General features: G+C 35.0%; 2 protein-coding genes across 3 annotated transcripts; both read right to left on the bottom strand.

Annotated features, from left to right (window-relative positions):
- Window positions 1-142: 142 nt before the first annotated feature.
- Window positions 143-3,510, bottom strand: LOC105649953 (serine/threonine-protein kinase 52). The gene is made up of 6 exons (XM_012236799.4): window positions 2,590-3,510; window positions 1,669-1,790; window positions 1,274-1,482; window positions 1,020-1,194; window positions 797-931; window positions 143-655 (listed from the first exon to the last, which is right to left on the bottom strand). The coding sequence occupies exons 1-6, from the start codon at window positions 2,942-2,944 to the stop codon at window positions 449-451; spliced, it is 1,203 nt and encodes a 400-aa protein (XP_012092189.1). The 5' UTR covers window positions 2,945-3,510; the 3' UTR covers window positions 143-448.
- Window positions 3,511-4,552: 1,042 nt separating this feature from the next.
- MCCA (methylcrotonyl-CoA carboxylase alpha chain) lies at window positions 4,553-13,523 on the bottom strand. Of its 2 annotated transcripts, XR_016321033.1 has the most exons (17): window positions 13,140-13,523; window positions 12,512-12,633; window positions 12,242-12,389; window positions 11,851-11,988; window positions 11,533-11,628; window positions 11,390-11,449; window positions 10,111-10,203; window positions 9,913-10,024; window positions 9,230-9,334; window positions 8,736-8,872; window positions 8,007-8,241; window positions 7,761-7,927; window positions 7,555-7,671; window positions 6,692-6,934; window positions 6,513-6,608; window positions 5,616-5,708; window positions 4,553-4,850 (listed from the first exon to the last, which is right to left on the bottom strand). XR_016321033.1 is itself a non-coding variant. In XM_089722130.1 (16 exons), exons 1-16 carry the CDS (start codon window positions 13,476-13,478, stop codon window positions 5,700-5,702), a joined length of 2,217 nt encoding a protein of 738 aa, XP_089578256.1. In that variant the 5' UTR covers window positions 13,479-13,523; the 3' UTR covers window positions 5,497-5,699. The 2 variants fall into 2 exon arrangements, 1 of the variants encoding a protein (XP_089578256.1); XM_089722130.1 differs by lacking the exon at window positions 4,553-4,850 and having other exon boundaries at window positions 5,497-5,708.
- Between the last annotated feature and the right edge of the window lie 1,268 nt (window positions 13,524-14,791).

Genomic DNA, 14,791 nt, shown 5'->3' with positions numbered 1-14,791 from the left:
TTTTTTTTTTTTTTTTTTTTAAGCGTAAAGGTTTTTTTATACATAAACTTGGGTGATGCTGTATCAGCTGCGCAAGATTCTGCCTTGGATGTATCATAACCATTTTTTTTTTTTCTTTGAAACAGAAAATATTCTGAGGATCTTCTTTCCTTTAAACATATAAACTACTATATTGATCTATCTAAACTGAAACCATCTCAAGAAATGTTATACAATACAAATATGAAGCTCCAATTTTCCAATTTTCTGTAGCAATAATAATTACAGCAGCCAAACCTTTCATGAACTTTAAACTTGCAAGAACTTACAAAGACCAGAAATTCCTCTGCCTTCAGGAGACTGCAGAAATCTATGTCTTAGTTATTTGAAGGCCGGCTGCATTCTAGCAATGAATTTGCACAAGTACTCTGCAAATAAGAATTATATACCGGTCATGGAAGTTGAGGAGCTATGGACCTCGGGCTGAACTGAAACAGAAACAGCCGGTAGATTGGCCTTCAGGTATCATGCCACCTCCTTTGCTAGTATCAATTGCTTCAAGCAGCTTCACTACCTCATCCATCTCAGGACGTTTGTGTGGATTTGCATCCCAACATTTTCTCATGATGCCTGCCAATGGATGCGGGCAACATCTGGGGATTTCAGGGCGTAAATTCTGTTCAAAAGTCACAATGATTGATGAAGTTGACATTTATGTAAGAAATAGTTTCAAATGTGGGGCGTGTCAAACTACAACCAGCAAAATAAGTAATAACGGAACCTGAAACTACAGAGATAAATATATGAAAAGACAAACCTGTCGAACAACCTGAGATGAAACTTCAGCGAAACTAAGATCAGGATAAGGCATATCACAGCAATAAATTTCCCATAAGCATATGCCAAAGCTGTACACATCGCATTTCCTATTGTAAGGCTTACCATCAAGGACCTAGACAAGTTATTATGTTAGTCTTTTATCCACCTTTCAGACAAAACAGGATATTATAAGAGATAGCCACAGAAAGAACAGTACGTACCTCTGGGGCCATATATCCAAGAGTACCAGTTTCCCCTGTCATATCCCGTGGATTCTGTGCTTCAACTCGTGCAACACCAAAATCAGCTATTTTCAATGTTCTATGAGCATCCAACAACATATTTTCTGTCTTGACATCACGATGTACAATCTTTTTAGAGTGAAGGTAGCTCAAACTGCAACAGTGGATCAAGTAAAAAAAAATGTTAATCAAGCCTGAATCGAAGATTACATTCCCCAAAAATGTGTACTTACCCTCTTGAAAGGTCCAAAGCAAGCTGAATCACAACCTTGAAGGCAAGTTTCTTCCTTCTATTTCTGATTAAAAATTTCTTTAACGTCCCACCTGGAAGATACTCAAGGACAACACAGCATGCCCTGGAAGGATGAGAATCATAACTTCCATTTGCAGGGCTTTTGGGAAGCATCTTGAGATTGGAAGTCCCCATTGAAGCTCCAACAAACTATAATGTGAAATTTTACTTAAAATCTGAACACAGAGGTCTATAATATAATTTGTAAAGAAAATTTAACTTTAACTTAAGTCTGAAGATGGATAATATCCAAATAATGTAGAAAATGAATATACAACTCAAGTGATATTATGATTTATGGTAATTAAATGCTCAAAGCATCATAGTATCATTCACCTTTGTAACATTGGCATGGTCGAGCTTATGCCAAACAGCAACCTCTTGCCGAAAAGATGCCCGAAGAGCTGCAATTTCAGCAGCAGTGGCAATGCCATCCTCCCCCCAACTCAATATCTTCACTATAATGTTTGAGAATCACAATAGGCAGTAAGGATATAACTAAGAAAAAATAATTATAGATACATGACCTTACAATTTGATTTATGGAGTAAGATTATGTATCTATTGATAAAAAGGAAAGCTCCTACTGCAGGTGCAATTTTACTAGGCAACTTTATATCAATCGGATAGACTTTTAGTCACTAATTAGTCACCCAAAAGTTGGATAGGGGCATCAATTATTATGATCTAAACCTTAAAACACAATCAACTAAGACAGAATTTAACCAAGAAGGTTTAAAGTACTAAGTTGTTTAATCATTTGTCTGATGATTGTTCTTAATCATTGTTGTTTGACCCAGAAAAAATAGAAAAAAGAGTTTAAACAAGAGTTAATACTACTTTCATAAATTAAGTTGAAAGACAGGATATCTATATAATTAAAACAACCTGCCAGCACTTACCTGTAAGCATCTCATTCTGTCCTATCATAAAAGTTCTTATCAGATCTTGAACTGGACTAATCATGAATTAACTTATCATCACTTATATTGAAATTTGAGCATTTGAACTGCTAAAAGATTTCCTTAGCACCTTTTTATATGAAAAGTACCAAGTCTCAGTGTAGTTTTCTTTACCTCGTTTTAATTACTAATTCATAGAATTCATTGACAGATGTAGAACACCATAAAAGTAAGCCAGAACTAATCAAAGAATCATCTACAAGACAAACTTTTCAAACAAACGAATTCAACAAAAAGAGAAATGAATTTGTAAGTGCAAAATTAACTAAATTCCAAATTAATTAAAATGCATTACCAGCAACATCTTGGCCGTCATAATTGCCTCTATACACGATACCGTAAGTCCCTTGAGCTATAACATGCCTCATATCCAATTTGCTCAAATCAATCTCCCATTCTTGTCTTTTTGTCTGAACTTCCCCATCCCTTGACCAAGCACGGTTCAAGTGCTTCTCTAGCTGAATATCCCAGCTCTTGAAATCAATTTTATCTGCTCTAAAATACATTTCTCTGTTGCTAATACTACCCGCATCTTTCGCTTGTGAACTCAAGCACTTTTCTTGGGTGTTAGAGGTTGCTTCTACTTCATGGCTATTGGATTCCTCTGCTTTTAGACCCCCTTCAACTTCCCTAACATTGCTTGATTCCATTTTTGTCTCTTCTTCTATAATAAGTCTAAAAACTCTAACTGAAGAAGTAAAAGTTGGTAATACAAGATTTTGTGATCCTAAATTTTGTACCTGAGACTGTAAAACAAAGCAAGCATACAACCATGTAAATGAAGAAGCAGCTAAAGAAAGAAGAATGAAGTGTTTATTTTTATCAATCCAAAGTCAGACTTATGGACTCAAAATCCAAAATTTATTTGCCCAAAAGAAAATTTTGAAAAATGGAAAAATTATAGCTTGAAGATAACCAAGAAAGAAAAGAAGAAAAGAATGACAAAAATACAATTCTTAGAAAAACTAAGAACAATCAAATAAAAACCCACGATTCTTTTTATTAAAAAAAAAAGCACAGAAAAAGATGCATGAGAGAGAGACAGAGCGCGCAATAACGAAAGCAGGGTTTTGTGGAGGAGAAAAAATGAATAGTATAAAAGGGGAACCAATCAGATGAATGGAGAAAAAGAGGAAAAATGATGGAAAGATTTTTCTGAGAGAGAGAAAAAGTGAATGGCAGATTGTGGCCTAAAATAGCTGCCGCGACTGTTTCCAAGCAGACGTTTCAACTCTTAAATACGCTGTTCCTTACCTGTCACTTTTAACCGACTTACCGGAATTTAGAGATTTTTAAAATTTTTATAAGCTACAATGTTTTACAATGACTAAAATATCCCTGTAATGTATTAAACCTTAGATTGCTTAGATATTGATGATTCCTTTAATAAAGTTTTTTAAAAACTATATCCACTTTTTTTTTTTTTAACGAAGCATCGAAAATACTTTTATTTCATTTTTTTATTAATTCAATCTATAAATAGATTTATAGACTAAATCTAAATAAATTAATCCTATTAGACGGATTCTAGAAATTGAACAAAATATAAATTCATGTGTATAATTTAATAAAAATGCCCCTTTTATTTATCTTAAAAATTAATGTAAATAACGTCATTTTATCTTGATCTAATATTTTATAAATAAAACTTATGAACCCATAATTTTACTGATAAAAGTTGGTCTAAAATACTACAGTTACTGAAAGCTCAATTTAAACAAGAAGGAAAAATATCGATAAGTTTGAATTTTATACTTTGTTAAGTTCCTAACTTAGTTTTACTTTAACGGTAATTACTATTTCTTTTTTTCTTTTCGATAGTTTCTAACAGCTTTTCGAGTCCCAGAAAGGGCGACAATCAAAAGGACCTTTTGCCTAACTATGTACTGTCGCCCAATCGCATCTTGTTTAGGTTTGTAGCAGCTTCCTTGATGCTTCCTAAGCATCCAATATAGCACTGTCCCACTGTCATAGATTCTATATTCATCCTTAGATAAGCTCAATGCTTAGTTTCTTCCACCGTCACTCTAGAACCAGCTCACAACTTTCACCAGAATCAAATCAAGAGAAAAAAATAAGAAAAAGAAAAAGAAAATTCATTTTTACAATTCCGCAACTACGAGAGGGAAGAGAGAACCTCGCATTTTAAAGAATAATTCTGTGAAATTCTGACCCCATGGACGTTGGACCTATTATTAGTGCCGGCTTTCGAACACACATCACATATCAGATCAGAATCTTTCTCTGGAGTGGGAAAGTAATAATAAAAAAGTTGATCAAAATAATAGCTTTAGGCAATTGGACAAGTAAGGAATAATGGGTGGTTTTTTCCATCACATCAACATTTCTTTCCATCTGCCAGGAAAGCAACCAATTTCTTACGAGAATATTGGGTCTTCATGACTACTACCGCAACAAAAACTCATTTTTAACTTGAAAATTTAAGCTTATATACCTGAGATTCTTAAAGTGATGAGACCACCTGCATGAGAATTTTATCCAAGGTACATAGTTACTGAGGAACACATCGTCTTGATCTCTGGATTTTAATCGTGCCTTGCAGAATTTCAAGAACTTCAATCAAACTCAACTCTAAACAGTGACTATCAGATTAATGGTAAAGAATATCAAATCAACACTAAGAGAGACCTTCTAAAATCAAGGTACTTTTGTTACAATGACAAGCAAGAATGATGCCTAGTTTGACCGTTATTAAGAATACTTTTCAGATATGACTTTTTACAGATAAAGTGATTCATACAAATTAAACAAGTCAGTGACTCGATCAAGTTTTGGCAAGCCCACACCAATTGGCAAAAAAGTACCTTGAATAATTGATGAATCGACCTGCCAGTCTATGAACTCCATTGACATACCTCATATTCTCATGATGTTTGCTTTGGCCACTAAATTTTGATGTGCATTATTATATAATAAAGTTTGACCAGGAGGAAAAGGCTACAATATTCTTTATGCCAGACAAGGATTGCTTCCTAACTTCCAAAGAAAATTTCCATTAAAACCAAAGAGTTACCAGTTATAACAATTAAGTCCACAATGATTGGCACTGCTTTCATTTGCCTTTTAGATACGCCATCGGTATTCTTGCCTTCTCTGGTAAGTATGTGTGTGCATATGTGGACATGCACAATAGTGTGTATGATTGAGTAAAGAAAGAAAATATCAACATGCAGAGAAGTAATTCAAATAAATTAGATGTGTATTATTACCAGAAGAAATATTTAGTTTACAGGAGTTTTCTCCTTTTACATTTCTCATTCTATGAAGCATAGAGGTGAAAGGAACAACAAATTTTCTTACCACAAACTTTTTGCCAATTCCCTTAATATGTTTAAGTAGTGGCGTTTTGCTGAAGCAGTAAAAAAAATCAGAACTTCAGAAATTTTATTCATCCTGCACAAGGAAATAATATGCTTCAACAAAGGTCCTATAAAGCATGCATATAATCAATAGAATACCCATGCTATATTAGACGACTTTTGGTAATGTGTTTTCATGGGATTCACACACTGGGAAGCAACTTTTTAAGTCCCCTAGGACTGAGAAACTATTACTGTACCATGTAAAGTCCAAGTCAGCTTGATGCCAAAAACTAGGAATTCAAACATTATATCAGTATTTTAAAAGAAAAAAGAAAACTGAATTCAAGACAACAGAAAATTTTATGCTTGTTGCCATGATGATTAAAGCACCAAACAAGCTGTCTTGGCAAATTATCAGTCTTTTCAATTTTAGGCCTCTTCTTGCAGCCAACCTTCAAAAATATTTAGAGAATAGAACTTCTGAAGTAGGATAGTCCCAAACTCCCAATTGATTTTTGCAATGGGTGTGAAATATGAACACGCTGCATTAATATTTTTTTTTCCTATATCCAATTTTCAGTGGGAATGGGAAAACTGAAATCCATTCAACATAAATTGAACTCCAGGAGACTGGATTCAACCTAATTTCCATAAACTCAAATTTGTCATTATGCATGAGTTATTTTTTGTCCACATAATTAACCCATGAATAGAAATGGAGAAAAGTGCAATGCAAAATTAAACTTAATATTGAAAGAACAAATTATGATGTAATATGAGTGGACAATTTCTGCACATTGTGAAGTGAAACCAGTTAATATCAATTGCAACTCATGTGCTATACTAAATCTAAACATCAGCTTATTTCAATTGCATGCAAATAACATTGACTAACCTTAATGCTGAAAAGAAGAGTACTGTCTGAAACCTGCTGGCCAGCTGTGACTTGAAGCCCATGAACATAGCCAGCTAATGGTGCCTTTACAACATGCTATTCAAATGAAGAAAAATAATTATAAAAAGTCAGCAAAGAAAATAAATTGATCCAAAATTTTATTGGCAATCACTACAAACCTCCATCTTCATTGCTTCTAACACTAATACGGGTTGCCCTTCCTCCACCTTTGATCCATCCTTCACAACAACCTTAACCACCAAACCAGCCATGGGAGCAACCACAGATCCTTGAGGGTGAGATGCAGTCTCAAACTTGGTCGTATGTTGGGTTTCATCATCATCAGATAAATCAAGCCCTATTTTTTGTCTAAAATGATGATGGTGAGACGCATGCCATATATGAAGGTGCCTTGTCTCATCCTGGCACACCAAAGTGGAAGATTTTATGTCAATGCCACAGACACGCATGCATGCCACAAACAAGGATAAACAACCAGATATATAGACAGGGATTGACATATATACACCTGCCTGCGTGCAAAGATGCAGAAAAACACGCATGCATGCAAATATGCTCTTCTATAATTGATTGAGCAATGTTTTTTCACCAAAATGTTCCTCCGACTTTTTTATTACCAAAAGTTTGTTCTACCAAGTGGCAGTAGTAGCAACAACAATTACGATATATCAATGAACCATCAAACTTGGCAAAGCACATGCTTTCAACGATTGAAGTGTCCAAAAAAACAACATATCATGGTAAGGGATGCCCATGGGTAGGTTCAAGAGCACCTCAGGGTCAGACTCTGGCAAGTATGTTAACCCATGATGCCAACTAAAAACACTACTGCAAGAGACAAGAAAAGATGCTAGCCAAAAAGGCATGCGGCACCATTGCCGAACTGCCATCTACATAATCTTCATACCATTACTAAAGTATTTGATTGCAATGGGAACCAAGAAAAAGGCCTGTTATCCTAAAAATTAACAAGAAAGAAACTACATTCACAAAGTCCATGAATGTAAAGATATCCAGTTACCTTTGAATACGCAGCCAAATTAACATTCATGCTTATACCATCAGCCTCAACTCGAAAATTGTCATCATGCAGATACATTGCTTTGACTTCCAAACCAGGAGAACTGATTTCTCCTATCTGTGCACAGATAAAGATGGATTATAACTTTATGTACCAGAACAGCCATTCAAACTTTCCACTTACATCCAGTATAAGAAGATAAATACCTTGATCAAATAGTTCCCATCCGGCTGGTACATGATATCAACTGTCAAAAGCTTTAAGCCGCTACTATCATATTCATTGTCCCACTCGAATACCATAGTACGCCTAGCTAGGTGATGGACTCTGAATGGGGGATGAGAATACCATATGGAGTGTAAGCTGTTGCCCCCTGAAGGTATTCCAGGCATTGATGTCATGAAGAATAAAAAAGGAATATTATTGCAAAACCAAAATAGCCTTCAACATACCAGGAGGACTTTCCTTCAAAGCAGAATGTTCCTTTTCACAAAGACATGCAGCTAACAGAGCTGCACTGAATCTGGCACTATTATATGCCTCCTTAGCTAACAATGAATTGTTAGGATCAGTAAAGAGATCATCTTTATGGTGCTCAATAAAGTGGGTTTCCACCTCGCCTTCTTCAAATGACCTATGGTCAGCAAGTTTTTGGAGAAAACTGATATTAGTTGGCACTCCTGCTACCTGCCAGCCAATTAATCTTTGAATGATTACATTTTTTCACTGTGACAGATTCTAAAATCTACATGAATTAGTTGTCTTCAGGTATCTAGAAAACTTTATGTCTTTACCCAAGTGTAGTATAACCCAAAACTTATGAGGTGACTAAACCTAAAAGAGAAGTAGCAGAGTGATGTGAGACTAAAAGATGCACATAGTACAACTTTAGTTCTCACCAGATATAAATCATGTTCATCATCTAAGAAGACTCCAAGGTGATGTCCAGTCCACTGATTTAAAATACTAAGTTTCTGGCTTGCTACTACCATCAAGGCCAAGTAGACAGTATTACAAACTGTCACAAGTTTCCATGATATAAGCAAGCAAATTTCATTGAGATATTGCAAGTTCATAGAGTTATTGCACCAAGTCTATGAATCACAGTTTAAATATTTAATGGACAGTCCAGATCTTAACAAGCAAAATCCAATTGTCACATGACTCGAGTTAATGCATACCTGAAATTTTGATAGACAATCTTTCAGTTTGATTAATGCTGCAGCACGGTTTTCTCCCCAGACTACAAGCTTTGCAATCATAGGATCATAGTGCATGCTAACAGTGTCCCCCTCTTCGACTCCAGTCTCAACCCGAACTGTTAATTTAGCAAGATTTAACATAAGCCAAAAAGAGAGGACACCAAAATTAAGAGAGACAAAAAGGAACCAATTCAATCAAAAGTATTGGTAGACTTGAGTCATAAAAATGACTCTTTCTGCAGCTATATCTGTCTTATCTTGCAAGTACCTTTAAAGTGAAAATAACTGGACAATCAATAAATTGGAGACCTGATTGAAGAATAGTTTGATCATGGAAAAACTTGGTCAGCCAATAATGCAAGTATAAAACAAAATCCTTCAAGTTTGATCATGGTATGAAAATGATTTTCAGACCATACTGATGCTAGTTCATATTAAGTGCAAATAACTTGGTTTTTGCATTGCAATTGCACCTGTTGATGAGACAGCAGCAGGTCGATAATGATGAAGAACTCCAGTTGCAGGAAGAAATCCTTTAGGAACATTTTCAGCATATATTCGGGTTTCAAATGCATGACCTGTCAAAAGAAATACGTAATATCTAAAGAGACTGCTTGATAAAGGTATTGTACTGATATTCAAGCTTGCACGAGATGTAAAAGTAAATTTTCCTACTGATATAGCAAGCCAACAATGTATTGCAACCTGAGCAGAAGAAAGCTTAGACAATCTATTAAATGAATTCTTCTTTGGCTTCTGGAATTAGGGATAGCAGTGGGGTGGAGAATGGCCCCAATGGGGCATGAAGTGTATATATATTAAGGTAGTACGGTTTCTGTATAGTTATATAACTCATTTATATTTTTATGAGTTATACATTAATATTTATCTTTATAATCTAGTAAAACGAAAATTCAAAGAAAAAACTATAATTAAAAATGAGAAAAAAATTGGAAACAATCAGGGAATGGGGATTTATAATGGCCATCTTAATTAGGTTGGATCATTATTTAATTTAGTTTAATCCCTCTTTCTTTTCTTTTTTCGATCTAGTCATCATCAACCCGAAGATAGGGATAGGGACATGTTCAACTACTGATGTGCCAGAACAGAAATGAGTTTGTTCCAAATTTTATATTTTAAGGAGCAAGCTTACCCAACAATGGCACCTGTGACTGACTGAGAGGAAGTGGTTCTCCATTTGCAACACAGATTTGCCATTCTACAAGATCCTGGCCAACAATCATCTCTGTGACCGGATGCTCAACCTACAAAAGAATAGAAATGTGCCTGTTAGGATTTTGTCAACTCATGGAATTCAGGTTTACTAAATGGAAAATAGAGAGCTAAGAACCTGAAGGCGTGTGTTCATCTCCATAAAATAAAATTGGCCAGAGACTTTGTCAACAATAAACTCCACAGTTCCAGCATTGTGGTAACCAACTGCCTTTTGATTTGAGCATTAGTGAATGCCATGAAAAGAATTAAAACGAAGTATAGTTGAACAAACAATATAAAGAAAATTCTAAGATATGAAGAGCTAAATACAAGAAAATGACAGCACTCCTATGGATATACAATTCTAACACTAATAGCTTGGTTATGATACACAGCAGATTTCTAAATAACAGGTAAATTTTTCTTATCACAACCAATTTCATTTTAATCTTATGATTTCATCTTCCAAATCTAAGGCAAAATAATATATGATCCTTCGAATCAAACGGCCTTACAAACTCAGTCTCCCATGTGGCATGGCAAGCCTTGTAAGTTAAAAAGATAAGTATCCCTCTCAAAAGTACTATATCAACTTGGTTACAATGCAATATGGAGAAGAAATTGCAACTTGAAACAGGTTCTGTAAATAATTGACCAATCAGAGTATATGGCAAACTTACTTGAATCACTGATAGAAGCAAACCTTGCTACATCTATTTGCATCATGAGGGCAATTAGACAGTAGGCGGTTCCCATTACTTGTCAATTATGTTGAAATGTTAATATATTATGACTTGAATACAAACAAAGAGCAGTGTTTGAAAGTTTAATCAAGCCCAATTACAAATTTGTCATCAAGTTGATTTGTAAGTTCAAACTAGGCCACAGATGAAAGTCATCATTCATGAAAGTAAAAACACACATGCCAGTTCTGCGTATTACCCATCCACCAGGAGAGCTTATAAACAAATACAAATCTTTGGTCTTGCTCAATATACCGAAATATACCATAATACCAACAAGTTCATTTGAGATTTCGCTAATAAGTGATTAAGTTCTTTATATTAAATTTCTTTCTACTTGTTCCTTCGTATCCAAGAATCAACAAACTCGACTCTCTATTAGTAAAGTTCATTTTTCTAAAACATATGCAAGAGTGAATCATGCTAATAACTAATAAGATCAGCTGACTAAACCATGTCAGTTTGCATTCACCTCAATCTTTTCTTCATCAAAGGTTGTAGACAAGTTTTAGTTAAATAGCTCCATGTAAAATAACTTCCACACAAAAAAATTTTTTGTCCTTTTCAAGGTTTAAAAAAGATGCATTCTTTTACCCTGTTTTCCACACATAATAATATTAGAATCGATTAAAATATGCTTATTATTCAGCAAATGAATTAGATGAGCGTTACCTTGGCTGCAGAAACAGCAGCCTGACCCAACTGGGAGCGGAAGTCATTCATAACATTTGGCTGCATCAAGGAGAGTTCTAGTTACAACTTTTGTAGATACACAGTGAATAACCTGAACTGAAACTATAGAAACCAGACATTACAGCTGGAGCTTCTTCAATTATTTTCTGATGTCTTCTCTGTATGCTACAATCTCTTTCATATAAATGCAGTACATTTCCAAGTTTGTCTCCAAATATCTACAGAGTCAAGCATATTATCTAAAGATTAATATACAGACCAAACAGAGAATCAATATAATAATGGCCATGAAACAGAGAAACATTGAAGTAAAACCATATGCTTTCAAGAAATTTAAAGAGAGATGAAGATAATTTTGCGAATATATAATACAACTACAATATTAATATTGGAAAGGCAACACTAACAGATCTAGACCAACAAAAAAAAAAAAGTACTACCTGGACTTCTATATGTCTTGGCTGTGTAATGTATTTCTCCAGCAAAATTGTATTTATACCAAAAGAAGCAGCAGCCTCACGTTGTGCTCCCAAGAAAGAATCAACAAATTCATTTGGACTTTGCACAATCCTCATACCCTAAAAAATCTGCAGAATATAAGAACTTCATCTGAAAAGAAGTAAACATCTAACTTAGCAAGAAAAACTTCATCCACATGGCGTTTGCCTTTTTGAACAATTTTTTTTTTATCAGAAAATACTTGATATAGATGCATATTAAGCTGATAAAATGCATTGGTTACTCACTACAAATGCATCAACAAACATCTTAGACCACATTCTTTCCTGATTGTATAATATCAAAGTAAAAGGCTGCAAGATAACAGCATACCTTTCCCCCACCTCCATGGGTCGGCTTGATCAAGATGGGGTATCCGATTTTATCTGCTTCTGACTTCATGAGCTCAATATCTTGCTCACTGCCATGATATCCAGGCACAAGCGGCACCCCTGCAGCACCCATTATCCTCTTGGAAGCACTGTTACATATACAACAAACATTAATAAATAAGATAATGGGACATGCACTTATTTAAGGTCTGAATACACAAGCTTATCTGAAAGGTAAAAAGATGGAGTCAGTTAACAAAATAATCTGTACCTTTTATCACCCATATCCCGAATCGCTGAAGCTGGAGGGCCAATAAATATAAGAGCCTTATCTTCACAAAGTTTAGCGAAGTCGGCACTCTCTGATAAGAAACCATAACCAGGGTGTATCGCCTAATATTCAAAAGAAGCCAATAATATTAACCAGAGCGATCAACCATGCATCACCTATCCTACCTCACGTGCAGCAGAGTACTACAAGCCAATAATATTAAAAGCAAACAACAGGGAAGGAAGGAATAAGGCCGAGTCAAACCCACAGTAAAAGCCGCAGCAATTGCGAGGAAGAGGAGAACCATTTCAATGTCAAATACAGAATTCTAGAGAAAAATGGCGATTAATAATGCTACAATGTCATATCCAACTACAAATATCAGTGTTTAAAAGGATAAAACACTAGCGTGATAATCCCCACTCGAGCGCACAAAATTATTTAGGCTCTCTGAGTATATTTGCAATGAGCACGTAATTGGATAATTTGAAGTAATAAAAACACTGGTTCAACCAATAAGAACGTTAGAATATTTGGCCAAAATGTCATGAAGTTCCACTCAAACTAACCGTTAGTTTCTTGACTCCTCTACTTCTTCGATAACTAAACAAAAAATTGCGCAACTCACCTGAGCACCAGTACGAATGGCAGCCTCAACAATGGATGATCCATTCAAATAACTCAACCGAGCCGGAGGTGGACCTATATGAACCGCCTCATCAGCTGTTTTAACATGAAGCGAGTCTCTATCGGCGTCGCTGTAAATGGCCACAGTTCGAATCCCTAGTCGCTTCGCAGTCCTCATGATTCTGCAAGCAATTTCACCTCTGTTCGCCACCAAAATTTTCTCTAACCGTTGAGTCGTTTTTTTGCCATGAGAAGGCGATTCGACGGAGAATAGTCTTATCTGGATAAGGAAAGGCTTGTGGAAGAATTTTCGACGGAAGACAGATGCCATAGACGCCATGGTTTTGCGAAGCCTGAGTGAAAAATGATTTGAGCAGAGGAAAGATGATTAACGTTAAAAAAACGCAGGATATGGTAGTTTTTTGGTCATTTCGAAGCGTGGGTAAGGGGTAATTTTGGAATATTGGTTGATGTAGAGAGATGCGATTGGTTGTTGACAATTTTGACCCTATTATGAGTGGATATGGATCTGATGTGGTGCTTACCTGGAAAAATGTTCCTATAATTGCATTATCTTTTTAGTAATGCGTGCTCTTAAAATAATGAATTCGGAGGATGGGCTTTCAATACGCCATTCCACGGATGGACCAGTTAACAAATTTCTAACTTGTAAGCAAGAACAAGAAAAGGACCTTTGAAGCCCGGCCCAATCATTCAGAATTTGGGCTGAAACGATTGATGCTTTTCCGGGAATTTTTGTTGGCCACGATGTTTTAAAATTTTATGAATTATTAAAATATATTACATGTATTACTAAATAATAAATAATAAATGGTATGTCTTAGAAGATAAATAAATTTTTATATACATTATAAAATATATAAAAATCTACGAATACATTTTTTATAAGTACGGAAAATATCGTGAAATGGCATCCATCCATTATTTTTGGTATGGATTTTTTTTTTTTTTGGTCAGAATTACTCAATAAGATGATATAATAACAATTGATTCTTTAAGCATTAAGGAGAAGGATTTTGGTATACATCAAAGTTTTATGTGTATTTAATGTTAGATTATTGTCTACAAGTGCAATAATAATTGTTAGATGAAAAGAAAAATACTTTTAAAATTCATGTGAAGAAAATATTTCCTGTAAAAACTTTTTAGGAACAAGGAGAATAAGTGTAATTAGCAAAAATTGTATTATAAGAGGCATATATACTAAAGAAGAAGAAAACGTGCAATATCATATTCGTGATGCTAAATATGAAATTAGAAGCATGATTAGATCAATACCCTTTAAAAAAGGAATTCAGATGCATCCATCTATGCATAAAATACCAAATGATAACACAAACTTTTAGCACATGTGAATATAAATTCACCTTTCATGTGTCTAAATACATTCTTACACACACAGCTATGATTCATAGCAGAAAGCAAGTAGTTGTTGAGAATTGGTAAGTATAAGCATATGGCAGGTAAGGGAAGGAAAGGCACAACACAACATATAAGATGGGATCTAGCAAATGGCATCTGAAACCTCTCATCTCATCTGATGGCAGTTGGGAGTGGGCCACTGAACTCTCCTTCTTCACACCTGCTTACACTTTTGCCTAACAAAATCATGGCAATTATAAGGTCTGTTAC

This window comes from Jatropha curcas, chromosome 5 (genome assembly GCF_041381405.1).
Source record: "Jatropha curcas cultivar XTBG-Jc1 chromosome 5, XTBG_Jcur_1.0, whole genome shotgun sequence".
NCBI classification, from domain to species: domain Eukaryota; kingdom Viridiplantae; phylum Streptophyta; class Magnoliopsida; order Malpighiales; family Euphorbiaceae; genus Jatropha; species Jatropha curcas.
Note: the sequence above shows the minus strand (reverse complement) of the source record. Positions and strands in the feature narration are given on the sequence as shown.